We start from the raw sequence: 18,150 nt of genomic DNA, 5'->3' as shown, positions 1-18,150 counted from the left end.
AAAACATTCACATCTTTGAGGGGTGTGTTTTGCCAACCTGTGAATCTTAACGGACCACAGCTGATCGGTCTCTTTGCTTGTGGCAGCTTTTTGTCAAAATGACATCGATGTTTTTTTAAACTTCAGTACTCTTTAATACTGCCAATCATTGAAGTGGTAAAGATTGTATTGTTCCAAATCAGTAGGTATCAAAAAAACTGAGAAAGTTTTAAAAGATATTTAGAAATATGGATGATCACATCCATTCAGCAACTCTACTCACTTCACCCAGAATTGTCTGGACCCCTGAAAAACCAAGTGAATGTGTTGTGATTTATTGATATTTGTGGATCACTAGCATTGGTTCTATCCCGGCTAACAGTTACTTCATTTTGGAGCTGAAAAGTATGTAAATCTATTACTGGGTTCTGATGTTTAAAGTACTTATTCATGCTACTTTTAGACCCTTTTTCATCATGATTCCACTTATTCTTTCCCAATTTTTTCAAACCTTTATCCCATTTTTGCCTCTTTTATACAATTCTTGCAACTTTTAACCCATTTTTGATTCCTTTTAAACCCTTTTCACTATATTAAATTCCCATTTTGTGATTCTTTCTGCCATTTTTAACCCACTGATGACACTTTTTGCATATTTTTGTCTCTGTAACTCATTGTTGCCAGTTTTTACCTGCTTTTCATCATTATTTCTGCACATTTTTGCCCCTTTTTGCCTTTCTTAGCCCATTTTTGCCACTCCATAACTTCTTTCCACCACTTTTGCCATCAATTTTTACCACTTTTTTTTAATCTCTTTTCACAGTTTTTTAATTAATTTTCCCTTAAAGTTATTTCGGCTCCCTCTGCTTTACTCTCTGGCATCCTGACATATGTGCACATCAGCTTAGCCATGAAGTCTGACTTAACTTTCTGACTGGTTTGTGCCCATCCTGATTGTTAACATTACCAAAAAAGCTATTTTGTTTTAAGAAAAGTGGTTCACATTTTTAAAAAAGGCTATTTTGTACTACAGCCTTCCCTCTTAAGATTATCTTTCCTTTACAACATGAATTCTGAATCACAGCATTATTTAATAAAGCTCCAAGTCTGACCCAAAACCATGATGTATATTTAATCAAATACTCGGATGTAGCTGCCCGAGACAAGGTATCACTTAGACTTTAAAAAAGAATCCTATTTTCAGACCTTTTTTCCTGAAACACACTCTTATTTCTAAGAGCTATCTGCCCAATTTCATCAGATGCTTAAATTTGAATCCTGATATTTCAGATTTATGTATTCTCCTTCTCTGTTGGTCTGCGGGCATTACCATAATGCGTCTCTGATTCTGTCCTCGGGCCAGGGTTCATATTTCTTTATGATAATTTTAGGCAAAACACTGCAACCAAGCCCCTGTAACCATGACAACCAATCCTATGCGCCATTCTCGCTGACTGTCAATCACTTGGCACCGATTACCGTGATATTATTTTGCAGCATCTCCCTCAAACTGTTGCTATTTCAGACGATTGAGCATCCCGTCATTCCCTTTAGATTTAACAGAGAGCGCCAACTGTCTCGCCTCCACCAGTGAAACTTACTTTTAGTGTAGCTGAGCAGATTCACCCCCAAACCTCAGGAGAGGTGAAGTGGAGTGCTTCTCAGGGGTTCTCATTACCAGAAAATGTTCTGAAGTCCACTTTTTCAGCGCCTCAGATTTCGCCTGTCATCATAAATTCAGACTTTTAGTTTAACGCCTTAAAGCAAAAAGCCATCCTGGATGTGTCTGTTCTATTTCTGCTGCAGACGACTGCACACATATGTTTCAGTGAGCCAACGCAGGGTCACGGTCTTTAAATAGAGCAGGAAATGCATCACATTTTACTCACAGGACAAAGTCACACTAAACTATGACACTAAAACACATGCAGATGTATGCTGGAGTAAAATATACCACAGTAAATAGATGTTTTACTGTTTATCTGAGAGTTGAAGTTTGAATCATTGCTGCTGCAAATACTAAAGTTGTGTGGTTGATTTTTCGTGGCGCTCCAGTTCTTCTAATGAGGATGTCTTGTACCCCATTTCATTAGTCTAGAGGTGCTTGAAGCTTCCCGGGTGAGCTGGGACAATAAGAGGAGAAAATGTTAACAAGTAACTTTCCATGTCTTCATATTAAACCTTTTGAAATAGAGTTAGAGGCTTTGGCAGATTTATTATGCATTAAACTCATTTCAGCTTTCTGGAGAATCTAGGTCAGTAGTGGCAAATGGCAAAAATGAAAAGAAAGTGTAAAGAGAGTGCCAAAGAGTGTTCTGCTCTTCTTTAAACATGACAGCAGGAATTAGACTTAAAGAGAAATGTCAGCCTCCTTAAAGTGCTCTCTGGGGATCAGCTTGTTTTGTCTTGTAATGTTTAAAAGTACAAAAACAAAGACAAAAGCGTCTCTATCTATCTGTGCACTAAGTACAAAACAGTTGGGGAAATTTAGGGCATCATTTAGCTGTGCAGTGATTCAGGGGTTAGCGCCATTACCTCACAGCCAAGTCCACCTATAAGGGGGGATAGGGGGAAAGCTTTCAGGGGCCTAGCCAAATGTGGAGCCCATGGAGGTCAGAAAATAATTTAACTACAAAAAACATATTTACATTTAATCTGGATTACAAAATTACCTAAATTATTTCAAAATGTAAACCCATTTTCTTTACTTTTTATTGGTAATGCTCAAAGCTAAGCAAAGATGTGCACAAATGTCAGGATACCAGAGAGTAAAGTAGAAGGAATTAAAGAAAGCTGCAATGGAAAAAATAATTAAATAATTGCAAAAGAAGGGAAAAATTAGGAAGAAGTGGCAAAATGGCTGTTAAACTGGCAAAAAGCAGATAAAAAGTAGCCAAATTGTCAGAAATAAGAGGTGAAAAGTGGTTAAAGTGTGGCAAAACTTGGTTAAAAGTGGCAGAAATGGGTTAAAAGAGGAAAACAATGGAATTAAGCAGCAAATATGTGTTAAGAAAGGAAAAACTGGCAAAATGTGCAGTAAAAATGGGGAAAAGCAGTTAAAAAGTGGCAATGTTTGCTATTGTGGCAAAAGATGGCAGTAAAAATGTTGAAAGGTGGTTAAAAAGTGGCAAAAACTATTAAAAACGGCAAAAATGTATTTAAAGTGGCAAATAAAATTTTCTAAAAGTAGCAAAAATTGGTGCTAAAAATGGTGAAAAGTGGTTAAAGAGTGGAAAAATGGGTTGAAATTGGCAGAAAATTGGCTAAAATCAGCAAAAATGGCAGTAAAATGGTTAAAAAGTGGCACAAAATTGGTTTAACCCCTTAAAGCCTGTTGTATCATATTTAATACATACTTTTAAGATAACTATATCAAATCAAAATGATCATAAATGACTAAAAAATAAACTTCTGAATACAATCTGATAAATGATAAAAATGCCCTCTAGTGGATTATCAGTTACCAAAAACACCAAATGTATCAAATGAGATTAAAACAAAAAAAAAGTTAAATTTTATGGAAATTTAGATTTTTTTAGATTTCATTAGAAAGTGAAATAAACATTTCAGATCCGAAAAAAATTAATTTTCTGGCTATAATTAGCCTACATGTCATGCATAAATAACTTAAACATCAGAACCCAATGATAGCTTCACAAACTTTTCAGCTCCAGAATGAGGTAACTGTTAGCCAGGATGCTAGCACCTACTGATCCATCCATTGATATAGTCAGTAAATCTCAACTGTGGGGGGCCCATTCACTGTTTTCTGGGGGGCTCTGCCAATTCTGTGGGCTGGCCTGCTCACGGCAAGAAGGTTCCTGGTTCAAATCCCAGTTGGACAGGGTGTTTCTTGCATGTTCTCACCATGTGAAGCATACTGTCACCAAACAGTGACAGTACAGTGGTGGGTCAAGAAGAGGATTGGGGGTTTCTGTGGTAGTATGATTCATCAAAATTACGTAAGAGGCAAAAAAGGGACGTAATGACCTCTGACCTCCTAAAAAAATCGAACCTGTTCATCCCCAAGTCAGAGTGAACATTTGCACATAGTTTGGAGACAATCCCTCAAAAAGTTCCTGAGATATCAAGATCACAAGATCGATCCCAGACAACCCAAAAACATCAAACCTCGGCTGCAAACACAGAGGCGTGAAAATGTCAGCAGTATTCAGAGAAGGTGAACCACATTTCATATTTAACACCTGTTGCTCTTGTGCCACAAATGAAAACAAGAAAGAAGTAAAACAGGTGAAATGTCACTGTATGCCTGCCAAAAGCTGATGGCAAATTATACGAATGCCAGTTCCAGCTGCTTGTAACACACTGAATGGAGTCAGTAATGATGCAGCTGTGCTTGTGGCTCTAAATCAATGACATTATTGTAAATAAGGAAACCATTGCCAATGTTCAGAAACATCTGCAGGAGACTTGTTATAAAACGGCTTTTAACGCCATATTGTCAGCTACATACAGTACAGAGACTGAGCTTGTCTAAATGTTTGACACTTTATTACTTTTTGGTAATAAATGAGTATCAAAGCTAGAAGATCTGAGCACATCACTCCAAATTTATCCTCTCTACACTGGCCCCCAGTATGTTTTAGAAGTGTTTTTAATGTTTACTTTTAAAGCTCTTAATGGCCTGGCTCCCACCTAGATCTTTTTAACCCCTTATGAGTCGTGACCTGTACATTCATCACGCTATGAAATAATAACGTATAATTATGTAACATTACGACACATGAAGCAAATACTCGGAACTATTTCTTGAGTAAACCACTGGGCGGAGTGACACAGTGCAGCAGCCATGTCTGGAGTGTAGTTCCGGCTTTGCATTTAGCTTTAAAACATCTCTGTCTCGTAATGTTCCATGATTATTTCATAGCGTGGTGAATGTACAAGTCACAACTTGTCCACGAGAGCATTTTGGAGTTGTTGGATTGTGTATTTGATGAGTTTGATGAGGGAAAGCTGGAATACCATCTGCTTACATTGAGTTGGCACAGCAGGTCCGAACTCGGCAGCGGCGATCTAGAAACAGCTTGCACCGACAACTGAAGGTAACGAACCTATAACTAAGACTATAGGAAATATGGCAATGGACAAATTTGCCAAAATGTTGAAGTATCCCTTTAATGCACCAGATAAGACCAGAGATACTCTACACGACAAGTCAAACACCAACAATGAATAAATCCTGTTTCCTCTGTACCATAAAGCTCTATTTTTGTCTGAAGTTATTAAAACACATCTCTGACACACACTGTTCCACTGTACACATGTTCCTCTGTAACAATGAGCAGGGATTATTTTGAGGCTCCTCCTCACGCAGCTTCCTCAGGCCTAAAATACTTACTAGAGCATTGTCTGTATTGATGAACCGCTGGAAATAGTTCCTCAGAAAAACACACATTTTATCTTCAAGTCTGAAAAACATTTTTTTTTACTGGGGCTTCTTGTCAAATGAATCTGTATTTTTATGGCCATGATTTCTGTTTGCATGAGGAACAAAAAGTTGTGTGTAGCAAAAAATGGAAAGATCAGTAAGAAATATTTTTGGTTTGGGTTTCCAGAGGGAGCAGGGGAATATTTATTACTAAAACTTTTAATGTCTGATTCAAAACTTTATATCAGAGGGAGCAGGGGGAATATTTACTACTAAAACTTTTAATGTCTGATTCAAAACTTTATATCTATTCAGACTTCAGAAATGGCTCATCTTAGACTTTTTACAACTTTAAAGAAAATGCTTTTTAATGATTGGAGGCATGCAAAAACCCAAATCATTCACATTAACATTTTCCTTGTAACTTTATCTGTCAGTTTCAATCCTGTATGCAAAGCTAAGCTAAACGGCAGCTTGCTAAATATTCCTTTGCAAACACCAGAGAGGAGGACTGTAGGGTTTTTAAAACTGCGATACTAATAACCTTGAATTTATAGTAATACACTATATCAACTGGTGGCCTGGGGGCCATATCAGGCCCCCCAAAGATTCTTGTCCAACCCCCGAAAGATCATTAAATTCAGAAAAGGAGAAAAGGACAATGTTGTGGTTTAAGAGTATCCTTTAGCTTTAAAAGCCTACAGCTATTAAATCCATCCCACAATAAACACTGATTTAGTTTTAGAATGACTTGACATTTGATCTGTTTTTACTGAACTTTACTGTCATAATTAGATTTTTAAGAAGGGGATAAGGTTGGCAGAAGTGCTGCAAAAATGACCAGATAAAGTGGTGAAAAGGGGTTAGAGAGCAGCAAAGATGGGTGATAAGTGGCAAAATGGGTTGTGGAGCGGCACAAAGGGACAGGAATTGGCAGAAAAAGTTGTGAAAAGAGGATAAAATGTGGCAAAAAATGGTTAAAAGAGGAAAAAGGGGCAAAAATTGGTTACAAATGACAAAAAATATAGCAAAAAAGTAATGAAAAGGGTTTAAAAAGTGGCAAAAGTAAAAGAAAAGCGGTGAAAATGGATAAAAGAGTGGCACAAAGGGGAGGCAAAAAGTATCAAAAATCGGTTGGAAGTGGCAAAAAATGTTTTTAAAGTTGCAAAAATTGTCAAAAAATGTAATGAAAAGGGGTTAAAAAGTGGCAAAAATAGAAGATAAGTGTCAAAAATGGATAAGAGTTGCAAAAAGGGGATAAAACATGCAAGTAAAGTGGTTAAAAAGGGGTTAAATTTTGCACAATATTGGGTTAAAGAAGCAAAAAGGCACAAAAATGATCAAAAAGGGGTTAAAAGTGGCAAAAATGAGTTAACACTGGTACTAAACCACAACTGTGGAGGGCCCATTCTCTGGGATTTTCAGGGACCCAGCCAACTCTGTTGTCAGACCTGTGTCCTTGTGGCCTGCTGCATTACAGATAATAGGGATAGATCTCACTGGTAATGCCTAAAAATGTCCTGCATTTTGAAAGAAAATACAAATAAACTAAATCTGGCTCTTGTGCAAATGTACTTGACGACCCCTGCACTATATGGACAAAAGTACTGGGACGACTGACCATTACATCAATCTCATGGAAAGTTTGGAGTGTTTCTGTGATTCATTCTGTAGAGCCGTGGTTCTCAACTGGTCTCGCCTCGGGACCCACCACCGCCTCCTAAATGACAAGCTGCATCCCAATTCCTTAAAATTTTAAACAACTTACATTAAAATATTGAAATTTGTAAACTCTATTTGTACCTATAGAACAAAACTAACTGAAAGGAGAAACAGGACAAGCTTGTCATTATAAAAGCCCTAAACTGAGATGCATGAATAAATTGCATTTTATTCCATTTCTCATGGCAACGTGTAAATTTTGGTTCATTTCTGGACATGTAAAAAAGTTAGCACTTTAAGGTTCAAATCCAGTTTTGTTTCCCTGGAAAAGTTAAGATCTTTATAAAACCCCAAAATATACTTATTACTATGGAAAAATGGAGTAAAATAAGACTAATCTGTCTGCTTAGACATTCCATACATCATGGACTTCATCTCTCAGTTTTTTCCAGGCACCACTAAAAATAGCTTCGCAACCCACTTTTGGGTCCTGACCCACTAGTTGAGAAACTCTGCTATAGAGCATTTATGAGGTCAGGTGCTGACGTTGGATGAGAAGGTCTGGCTCGCTATCTCTGTTCCAGTTCATCCCAAAGGTGCTCAGTGGGTTGAGGACAGGGTTCTGTGAGGGCCAGTACTCATCAATCCATGTCTTTATAGTCCCTGCGTTGTGCGCTGGGGTACAGTCATGTTGGAACAGAAAAGAGCCATCCCCAAACTGTTGCCACAGAGTAAGAAGCATCGCATTGTCCAAAATGTCTTGGTATGCTGAAGGGTCAAGATTGGCCTTCACTGAGATATGGGGCCTCGACCAAACCCTGAAAAACAGCCCCAACACAGCAAAATCTACACTCTCAAATTCCAAATTCCCACAGGACAGAGTGTTGATTTGACTCTTTGGGGCTCTTTGGTACTGTAACACTATTTAAGTGTCACTATTGACTCCATCTGGAGTAAAAACTTGACTCTCCTAACCAGTTTTACTTCAGTTCAACACTTCTTTGCAGTGTTAGAAATGTACTCTCTCAGTACATCATTTTAAACTATTAAAGTGTTATCCTCTTGTTGTAAGGTGTAAATATTTATGAAATTAACTGCTGAAAAACTTGGAAATATTGCTAAAATAAAGACTTTAAAACAAGGTATCATTTATTTTCACTTAAGGAGTCAAACTGAACTTTTTACAATTTCAATTACTGGCGCATTGCAATGCACATTTCATAATCAATGAGAAAAATTATTTGAGCACCTGTAGCAAAGTCAGGTGTTTTCTAGTAAGGATGGAGCAAAGACACGGATGCAGAGTTGGAAAACAAACTTTGATGTGAATCAGCAAACCACCCTTATCTCTAAAGCACCCTTTCTCAACAGCAGGAAGTCACTAACTGGATGGATAACTTCACCCACGGTGCAGAAGTGTCTAACATAAAAAACAGTTGTCCACCAAAAACAGGAGCAGAGGAATCCCAGCTGTGATCACTGTGCAACATCCAAACACATTTAAACAATCTGCCCAGAGGCATGATCTCCCAGATTAGAAATCATAGTGGGCGGGGCTTCTAGCAATTGGCTCTCTTCAGAGTTGGTTCAACACAGTCATTTAACTCCAACACTGAAGGTTATTTAACTCTGAATGGAGTAAAAATTACTCATAAATGTTTAACACTGTGAATTCAACACTCCAGATTTGGCTGTTTATCTTTATCCCTCCTCCAACAGACTAACCTGACACGCCAGATGGATGTGTTTCACACATCCATCTGGGAAAGCTTCAACAGGAAACGTTTGAAAAAAAGCAGAGGCTTTGAAAAAACTCGGAGGGTAATTGGATGAACGTTCTGCCTGTCACATCTCTACGGGCCAATCAGAGCAACAAAACACGTGACGTAGCCGCTATCGAGCTGCGTAGCTACTAAGGATTAACGTGAAACATGACGACTGCAGACATGTAAGTACTCGACTTTTGCTGTTTTTGAAAAGAAAACCACTCACTGCTGTTCTTTGTTCTTCTTTTAACAAAGAAATGTCAAGTTCTGATAAAACTGGCGCTTTAGCAGCATCCAGGCTAATCTCTTCCTCCGTAACTGCACCAGCTCCTGCTGCTGCTTGTTAAGGTCACGACTCTGCTGAGCCTGAAAGTACCGCCCCTCATCGCTGATTGGTCCTGTCACTTTCTAACCAGGCCCAGACAGTTCAGATGGGAGCTTTGCAAGATGGATTCACCAGTGACAAAAAAAAAGGAAACGGGCGTCTCCATCTGCTTTGCAAGGTTACCAACAAACTTCACAGCTGGCACAATGCAGTCGGGCAGGTAATGTTCTCCTGACATCCACCCAACCCAGACTCACCCATCTGACTGCCAAACAGAGAAACGTGATTGGACACTCTACTCTGCTCCACTGCTCCACGGTCAAGTGCTGGTGTGCTTTGAAACTCTCAATCTGACTCTTGGCACTGGACTTGGCGATGTGAGGCTTGCATGCAGCTGCTCGGCCACGGAAACCCATTCTGTGAAGCTCCCACTGCACAAATTTTGTGCTTAAATTAATGCCAGTGGAAGTTGGGAACTCTTTAGTTATGGAATCAGCAGAATGTGACACCTTTTAAGCACCATGCGCCTGTTGGCCCCTGCTTTGTGGCTCTTCTGCTGTTGTTCCTAAACGCTTCCACTTTCTGATAAAATCACTTACAGTCCAGCATGGAAGAAACAGGTCTGGCTAAAACATCTGAATTCAATATTAAACAGGTGCGGCCAAACATTTTTGTCAACATAATGTATATTGGCACACTCTTATATCTCTCATCCCTACATGAGGGGCATTCATCTCTTTAGGAAAGCAAGTGGGTAAGAGTGAAAAATGTAGATGTTGCTTCATTTTGTCAGAGAAAACAGAGCCTTTTTGTCCAACAGCAACCAAGAGGGAGAGTCAGTGTGGTGAAAAGGACTTGATATTCCTGTCACCTCTTTGTTTCTTTATCTCCATCCTTGAATGGTGCCATTTTGACGGAGCAAACAGCCACTAAAGCAGCTCCCACCGCCCTCATCATTATCATACAGTTAATAAAACAAACGCGGGCAGACGTCTGACTCACACCTTAAGTGTTTCTAAGCAGGCAGGCCTGTGATTGTGTGTGTGTTGGAGGTGTTGGAGTGTGTGTGAAGACAGTGATTCTCCAGCAGAGAAACCTGACTTCCTGTTTAATTATTCAAACATAAACCTGGAGTCACGCTGTCACACCGTGCATAAGCCACCATTTAACCTTTTTCCCATCATCCCAGTCTCTTTACCTCCCTGAATTCACGTCTCCTCCTGCCCTGCACCCTCACACGTCTCCTCTCTCATCCTAACTGCTCGCCTCACCCCCTTGCTCCCCCACACCCCCTGTCCCACCTCCCCCTTTTCTCTTTTGTCAGTGTGCAGTGGACTGAGCACTCAGCGCTGATCTGTTCTGGCATTTGAGGAGAAGCATTTTTCTTTTCCATGGCACTGCTGGAATGTCCAGATACGAACGCACACCAGAGGAGAGGAGAGAGGAGAGGTAGACGAAACGGTGGGAGATAAAGGAGGGGAGAGGGGAAGATTGAGTAGGGGAGGACAGGAGAGGAAATGGAAGCAGAAGAGAGGAGAGCGAAAAAGGAAGGGAGGAGAGGGGGAGGAAGGGGAGCAGGTGAAAAAAGAGATGAGAAGGTAAGATTTGGGAGGAGTGGCAAGGGCAGGAAAAGGAGGAGAACACACGAGGAAACAGAGGGAAAGAAGGAGGAAAGGAGAAGAAGAGGGGAGAAGAAAGGGAGGGAGAACAGGGGAGGTCAAAGGAAGATGACAGGGCAAGATTTTGGAGAGCAGGGAAAGAAACAAGGGGAGAAAGAATGAAGAGGATGAGAGCAGGGAGGGAAAGACAGGAAATGACAGGGGAGGAAAGAGGAAGGTGTGAGAGAAAAAGAGAGGAGGAAAGGACTGAAAGATTGGAGGAGAGATGGGAGGAGAGAGGAGGAGGCTAGAGGAAGTAAAATGGGAGGAGAGGGGAGGGGCTGCACCAACATCAGTGTTGATAGCAAGCCTAAGCTCTGTTTTAAAGATATGTTTCTTTGCTTTTATGCCTTAATTCATAGAGGAGGACAGGGCATAGAGTGAGGAACAGGGAGGAGAGAGAGGGGAAATGCAGGAAAGGGGCCACAGGCCAGACTTAAGCCTGGACATCCTGTGTACACGGGCACAACCTAATTACTAGTCCATGTGAGCTCCAGGCATGATGTTAACCTCTCATTAATCATTCAGGTGGGTGAAGTTGGAGTCATGTCAGCAGTTTGGTGATATAAGACAGTCTGGCTGCAGACTGCAGATCTCAGATGCCCCCTCTTGCAGACCACTATGGTGAGTTGTCGTCTCTGTCAGACCAGAAACACATGCTGAAAGTTCCAAAATGAAATCAGATTAAACCTTTGGTTAGGGTTAGGGGAAAAGGCTAAAATGCCAGAAGTTAAAAATCAATAAACTTGGCCCTTGTTTGGTAGATTATTTCTTTATTGCAACAATCCTTCTTGGCAATAAATCTTATACTGTTGGAAAGCCAGTTTAGTTCTCCATTAAATGGTGCCACATTTGTGAGGATCATATATTTGTGGGATGAGCAGCAGAGCTGAGAATGTGGGTTGTGCCCATGAAGAAAATGCCAAATTGAATTGATGATTGAAGTCTGAATAAACACAACATATTGCGATTTAACAATTGATTCATCTAACAAACAGCAGCCTTAGTAGCGTGTGGAAGAACCTTACACTGCCTCCACAAAAGATGTGACTCTATTGGTGCAGCAATCAGCATAGTCAGCATAATCAGTCCTTCGCATCTTCTCCACACGTTGACTCAATGATCCAACTGCTGAAGGCAGAATCTGGACTCATTGCTGAATATAACACTCCGCCACGTGTTCAGGTTCCAGTGCATGTGTTGCTGGCACCTGCGCAAACGGGCCTGCTGGTGAGGGACAGTCATGGCAGCCCTATGATTGGTTGCTACAGTCTGTTCTGTAATGTCTAGGCAGAGTCAGCCATATCATCCCGCAAACCTTGACTGCATGTCTGTAGAAGACAGCCTACAGTTCCTCAGGGCTGACAGGGTGAGGAAACGGTCTTCTTAGGATGCCCACTTCATGGCGTGTCCCTGTTATATGAAACTTGGCCTTCAGTTTTCAGATGGTACTCACTCCAAATAATGCTATAATTTAGTTTTGCAGAACAGCAGCTTGAAGTTGCCCTATCCAGATCTGTCAAACATGGCATGCGGCCTACTGACCCCTGTAGCAGTGCCTGATTAGCACCTTATTGCCAGCATCTGGGGGTGCCAAAAGCATAAAATAAGAGTCAGTAGAAACAACAAATCAGCTGTTTGGCATTGGCAGAGAAGATTTGGCTAATTTTTCATAAGTGCAACCCACATACTCAGCTCTGCTGCTCATCCCACAAACCCAAGTTCCTTACAAATGTGGCGCCATGTATAAGGCAGATAAATAGGCTTTCCAGGGTTATAAGATTTATTGCCAAAAAGCATTGTTACAACAAAGAAATAGTCTACTAAGCTAAAATTTCCTTTCTTTTTGTGCTAAGTTTAAATTAAGATGTAATTACTTTGACTTATATTGTGATTTTAGTATGATTTGTATTAGAGGGACAAATTTCACATAATTGCTCACATTTTAATTGAAAAGCATGTTAAATGATGATTAATGAGTATAAAAATTAGCAATATGTTTGATTTTTTTGACATTGAGATTCTAATAGTATATTGATTGGTTAACAGGGTAAATTATTTCTCTTTATTAACATACCCACTTTTAAAATTTCATATTTTTACTTCATGTCAGTGAGTGCTCATGTATGAGTACTTAGTCTAAAAAAGATTTGATATTGGTACATCCCTAGAGGAAATATTATAAAAAGAGAAGAGGGAAATAGAAGAGAAAGAAGTGGGATAAAGAGAGGAGAAGAAAAGGAAAGAGAGAGGCAAAAGATGATGAGGAGGAAAGATGGAGAGGAAGAGAGAGGAGAGACCAAAAAGGGGGAGAGGAGATAAATCCAGAGTGTGGAGATGAAACTGGAGAGGAGGAGAGCAGTTTCAAGGCTGTAATTGAAATCTAATTATCACCTCAAGTCCCAGCTGACTCCACGTCAAGCATCCTCACGCACACATGCACCGACGGTCTGAGCGCCACATCTGTGCACGCATGTAAATGTCTGCACGTGCGCACTGACGACCATCACATTATTACCACAAACATCTGGCGCCTTCACACACCAATAATCCTCCCTGTCCCGAGAGCGGTGTAGGACCTTCGTGTACTTTCACCTCTCACTCTCAGACACACACTCACTCACTCTTCCCAACACTCACTAACATTGAAAACACACAGTAATACACACATAGAAACTCGCACTAACACAGACATTTACATTTAGGGTTTTCAAGCTGTCACACACAAATGTGTCACAGGCATTTTTAGCTTCTTCATCTTGGTGATTCTTCTCACATGTGTAATGTAGGGCTGGGAAATATATCACATTATTAAGATAGATTTATCTATTTTAAAAGGAGATACAGGCTAAGAAAATATTATAGATACAGCATGTATCGATGGGAAAAAAAAAAGCCAGGCCTAATGCTCATTAAAAAGATTATTACAGCAAGAATTGTGCTGCCACAAGGTGGTCTAGATCAGTTAAGCATGATGCACAATTATTTGCATTTCACTGAATAAAGTTGAGAAAGGTACCTAATTAACTGATCTGTACCATCCTAAATTTGTTACTGGGGTACCAAGCATACCCATCCAACCCTAAATAGGGGAGCCTAGACTCACTGCAGTCTGCTGATTGGTTAAAAGAATATTCATTTCCCATGTGACAGCAGTAATAATGGAATAACACAAAACGTAACCAGTCAGCATCATGTAAGGAGAATGAGGCAGTAGCATGTACTAGAAGCTGAGAGCAATGGCTGCTGCCAGCTTTGCATTTAGGTAAAGTTTAGCAGCAGTTTTGTCAGAGCTGGACTACGTTTCTTTATCAAATGAAGCGCAAAGAGCCACAGCGAAAGCTTCTCTTGGTAGAAAATAAGTTTTTGCACTTTTCCTGACTGGCTTCATTATGAGTTTTGTCCTCCAACAAGCTCCACTGTTTATAAACTACGGCAGCACCAGCCTGTCAAGCTCAGGCTGCTAATGGAGCTGTGCATGCCTACTACCTAATTTTGTCTTGCCTCTCTGATTGGCCCATAATAAACATGACTGACAGAACATTTGTCCAGTCACCTTCTAGGAGTGTTTCTGATAAGTCCTGCCCTTCCCAAACCCTTTTGTATGGGAGGTTTCATTTTGTCATGAATGTGTTTTTTAAGTAAATGGTGATGGTACCATTTAGCAAATATAGTTGTTGGTCCTTGATATATTGACATTAATTCAAAATGAAAAGTTTCAAGCTGAAGTCATTTATGTGAGCCACATAAAAGTGAGTCAGTCCCCTATTTTAATTTGGTTTAAAGGTCACATATTATGCAAAATACACTTTTTTCAAGCTTTTCTGACGAAAATATGTGCCCCGGCCTGTCCAAAATCCTCCCAAGGATAAAAAAACTTAATTCCCTTCTCTTTCTCCACCTTTCAGAAAACATGTGCTGAAACAAGCCGTTCTCAGATTTTCCCTTCATGATGTCATGTGGGGAGTTAGCCCCGCCCCCAGGTCCAGTTGGCCCTCCCCACTTGGAAGAAAGTTCCACCCTCCTCTCCTGTTCCTCCTCTCAGCTGCCAGCTGATCCATTTCCTGAGAGGGGGCGTGGCCAGGGGGCAGAGTCAGACAGCTGGTTAACATTTAAAGCCACAGACACAGAAACAGCTCGTTACGACCAGGACTGAAACAGAGGGGTTTTTAGACATGCAAAAATCCAACACTGGAGTGTATTTTCAGCAACAAACTTCACAGGCATGTTTTGGGGGCCTCTGGGAACAATATGAACTTGTCTTAAAATTGTAAAATATGTGACCTTTAATAAACATAAAAGCCAAAATGGTACTAAATGAAGAGCCATCTGGGAGTTGGAAGATTGCTGTTATTACTGAGCTGAGCCAAATGCTGCTGATCGCTGTCCCTTCATTTCCACTATGTATGTGACTGATGTCTGCAGATTCATAAAAATATGGATGATAACCTCCTCCAACCCCCAGGTAAGGGGGGTGCATTTCTTTCAAAAGAGCTAATTCATTCAGCTGTTCTAGTATGACATCTAACCCATTTTTGTTCTCTTAACTTATTAGTATAAAAAGATGATCTGACGGCACTTCTTATGGATTGACAGATCATAGCGAACTTATTAATCTGACTTTATGTCATATCAAACAGATAAATGAATGAGTCGGCTTGGCCTGTTAGCTGGTTAGCTGCTTGTTAATCTAGTACACTGTGATACCATGCCACTGGCATTCAGCACAGAAGTTCAATTATTTCAGGATACTCAAGGCGCATTCTGGATGAAAATATTACCAAGGGAAGGGTTTGGCAGGCAGGTTAGACATCATGGAGACTCTAATAGACTAATAGACTCCATCGCTACAAGTGAGGCTGGATCAGTACTGGCTGTGAAAATGTAAGCAAAATCAGAGTTTAGTGAACCAAGACAGACTGGGACTGTTTGGTGGAAATGCACCATAATAGTAATTTGCTTACTGACCACAGAAGTATCTATCAGATCCAGGTCAGAGTTCTTGTTTTCAGCCCCATTAAAGCCTGACCAGACAGTCGTAGGGAATCAGAACCTGTCAAGATAAAATCTGTCATTTTGTCTTGTGTTGTGTGTCATGGAATAAGAGTCAAGAACACGTCTGAGACTAGGGTTGGGTACTGATTGTTTTTTCTCAATACTGGTGCTAAACTGATGAAATCGCTACATTTAAGAGGAATAAAAGGGTTTTAAAACTCAGCAGCTGAATAAAAGCTATAGCACATGTAACATATTTTATGCCTTTCCTTTGGAGTGACAGGGATCGCATAGAGGTCATGAGGAACCAAAATGAAGCACCAAAATCTGTCTTGTAATTTGGATGGTAGGTATCAAATGTGTTGGTACAGGATTCTGATACTCATCCCCATCTGAGGTACCTCACAACCTCCCTAAAGAGTCAGGCATGTTTGATCTTTGTCCTGCCATCTCAGATTTGTTTTATGGTGTCACTGAAGTTAACCAATAAGAGCACAGAGTCCTTTCTACAGGTAGCTGACACGAATGTAAACAGACCAAATGGCGAAAAAAAAAAAAAGGAGTGACAAAGTCGGTGACAAAGGAAACGGTTTTCAACTTCTGTAACAACATCCCTGTCTTTATGGTGTGTCATTGAGGGAAAACCTCGACTGTCTAAAGAAGAAACATGCTGGAGAGAAACAGCAACCGGTCTTTTTCTTCTTCTACGTCACATGATCAAGCAGGTGTGTGGTCTCAGTGGACTCACGGTCCGGCTGAGTCATCTCGTGTGTGCACTCAGAGATTACAGGATGAAAAATGGTTTGAAATTGTCTTTATGTCTGTGAAAATCACTTAAGATTTGCAAATCGGCTAGTGTGCAGCCATCTCTACAAGGTAATAACTGTCACGCTCATTCTTGAATGTGAGTGCACATACTTCAGGCCACTCCTGTTTAAGCCCCTACCACGGTTGGGCCATCGCTGTCTGCTATTAAAAGTTCCTGTGTGACATTTCACATTCATCCTATGTGGATCTGACATACAACAGAACTATTTATGTAACTCCTTCACAAATCAAATTCAGCATATTTATTGGATTTTGCCATCCATCTGTAAAATATCAGTGTATGATTTTTGGTCCGTACTGCCCACCCCTACACACTCTCACACATGTTCTGCATTCAAGCTGTCATACACACACAAATGGTGTGTGGTGGGAAATGTGTGACAAGCATTCCTGACTCCTAATTACATCCTGATGACTCTTCTCTCACACGTGCAACGTCATCACTATCACACACCCAACGTCATAGCACAAACACACATTAATACCCACATGCATGCAGCAGGAAAGCACGCGCGCACACAAATACAGTGAGTGCACCATTTAGGTTAAATGGCATCACATCAGATTTTGGCTGCACTGTCCTGACCTGGTAAAGCTGGGCTCTGTGTGGTGTGTTGATTGTGTAGTGTGTGTGAAGTGTGTAGTGTGTCAGGATGAAGGGATGGATGGATGGATGGATACTGACTGGCTTTCCCTGGCCGAGGTCTCTGTAGAAGCCGCTGAGCTGTCAGCAAGTCCTCGGTCTTGACGGCCTGGAGCAGCTCCTGGTCCTTCCCCATGTCCCCTCCGTCCCTCCTCTGTCCGCTCGGTCCCGCTCTCTTCCTCTGAGCGCCCCTCTCTCCTCCGTTAATCCGCTGCTACATCCTGCCGCCGCTCCGGGCCTCCCGCTGGAGCCGAGGCGCGGAGGGATGGGTGCTGGTGCCGGGAGTGGGCTGCTCCGGTTCGGCCAGGAGTCCAGCGCAAAGTCCCGCCCTTTACCTCCCCCTGCACGCTCGGTGCTCGAGACCCCACACTGACCACCGACCGACCCACCTACCGACCGACCGACCGGACCTTGCGCTCTATCGGGATGCTCTCTGGCCGCGCAAGAACGCTCGCGACAGATTCCACAGATTCAATCCGCGTGACGATTTCACCGGGTCTACGTGCGTGCCGTGCGTGAAAAACGGTGGAGCTCGAGCGCCCTCCCGTCTGCTGGGTCAAATCCGCACCTCTCAATCCTCACGAGGACTTCAAACCGCAGAATAACCACGCACGAGTCCCTGACGGCTAACGTGTGACCGCTGTCTCCGCCGCTGTGCTGGACCAGCTCGCGCAAGCTCCCGCGCGCACAAACACACACACTCACTCACTCGCATTCACATACGGCATTACATAAACATGAGATACTTGAGCGCGCGCCACTCCAGCGGTTGTAATCCCGGCCCGCGAGTCTGCGCGCGTGCGGGCAGATAAGTCAGGAGAGGTCGTTTGACATCGTAATAATAATGTAGAAATCAGTCGCGTGCAAGAGAGGCAGCAGAGCGCGGGACAGTGAGAGTCCGGGAT

The 18,150-nt window shown here is 41.5% G+C and overlaps 1 protein-coding gene across 3 annotated transcripts in view; it reads right to left on the bottom strand.

Moving 5' to 3' along the window:
* Nucleotides 1–17,930, bottom strand: part of si:dkeyp-9d4.3 (caskin-1) — an 84,580-nt gene extending 66,650 nt beyond the window's left edge. For all 3 annotated transcript variants that reach the window (XM_041786345.1, XM_041786346.1, XM_041786347.1), the window contains exon 1: nucleotides 17,288–17,930. In XM_041786345.1, coding sequence (XP_041642279.1) covers nucleotides 17,288–17,381 — 94 coding nt within the window. In that variant the 5' untranslated portion in view covers nucleotides 17,382–17,930. The remainder of the gene's footprint in view (nucleotides 1–17,287) is intronic.
* Between the last annotated feature and the right edge of the window lie 220 nt (nucleotides 17,931–18,150).

This window comes from Cheilinus undulatus, linkage group 4 (genome assembly GCF_018320785.1).
Source record: "Cheilinus undulatus linkage group 4, ASM1832078v1, whole genome shotgun sequence".
NCBI lineage: Eukaryota > Metazoa > Chordata > Actinopteri > Labriformes > Labridae > Cheilinus > Cheilinus undulatus.
The sequence above is the reverse complement of the archived record's forward strand: the minus strand, read 5'-3'. Positions and strand labels throughout refer to the sequence as shown.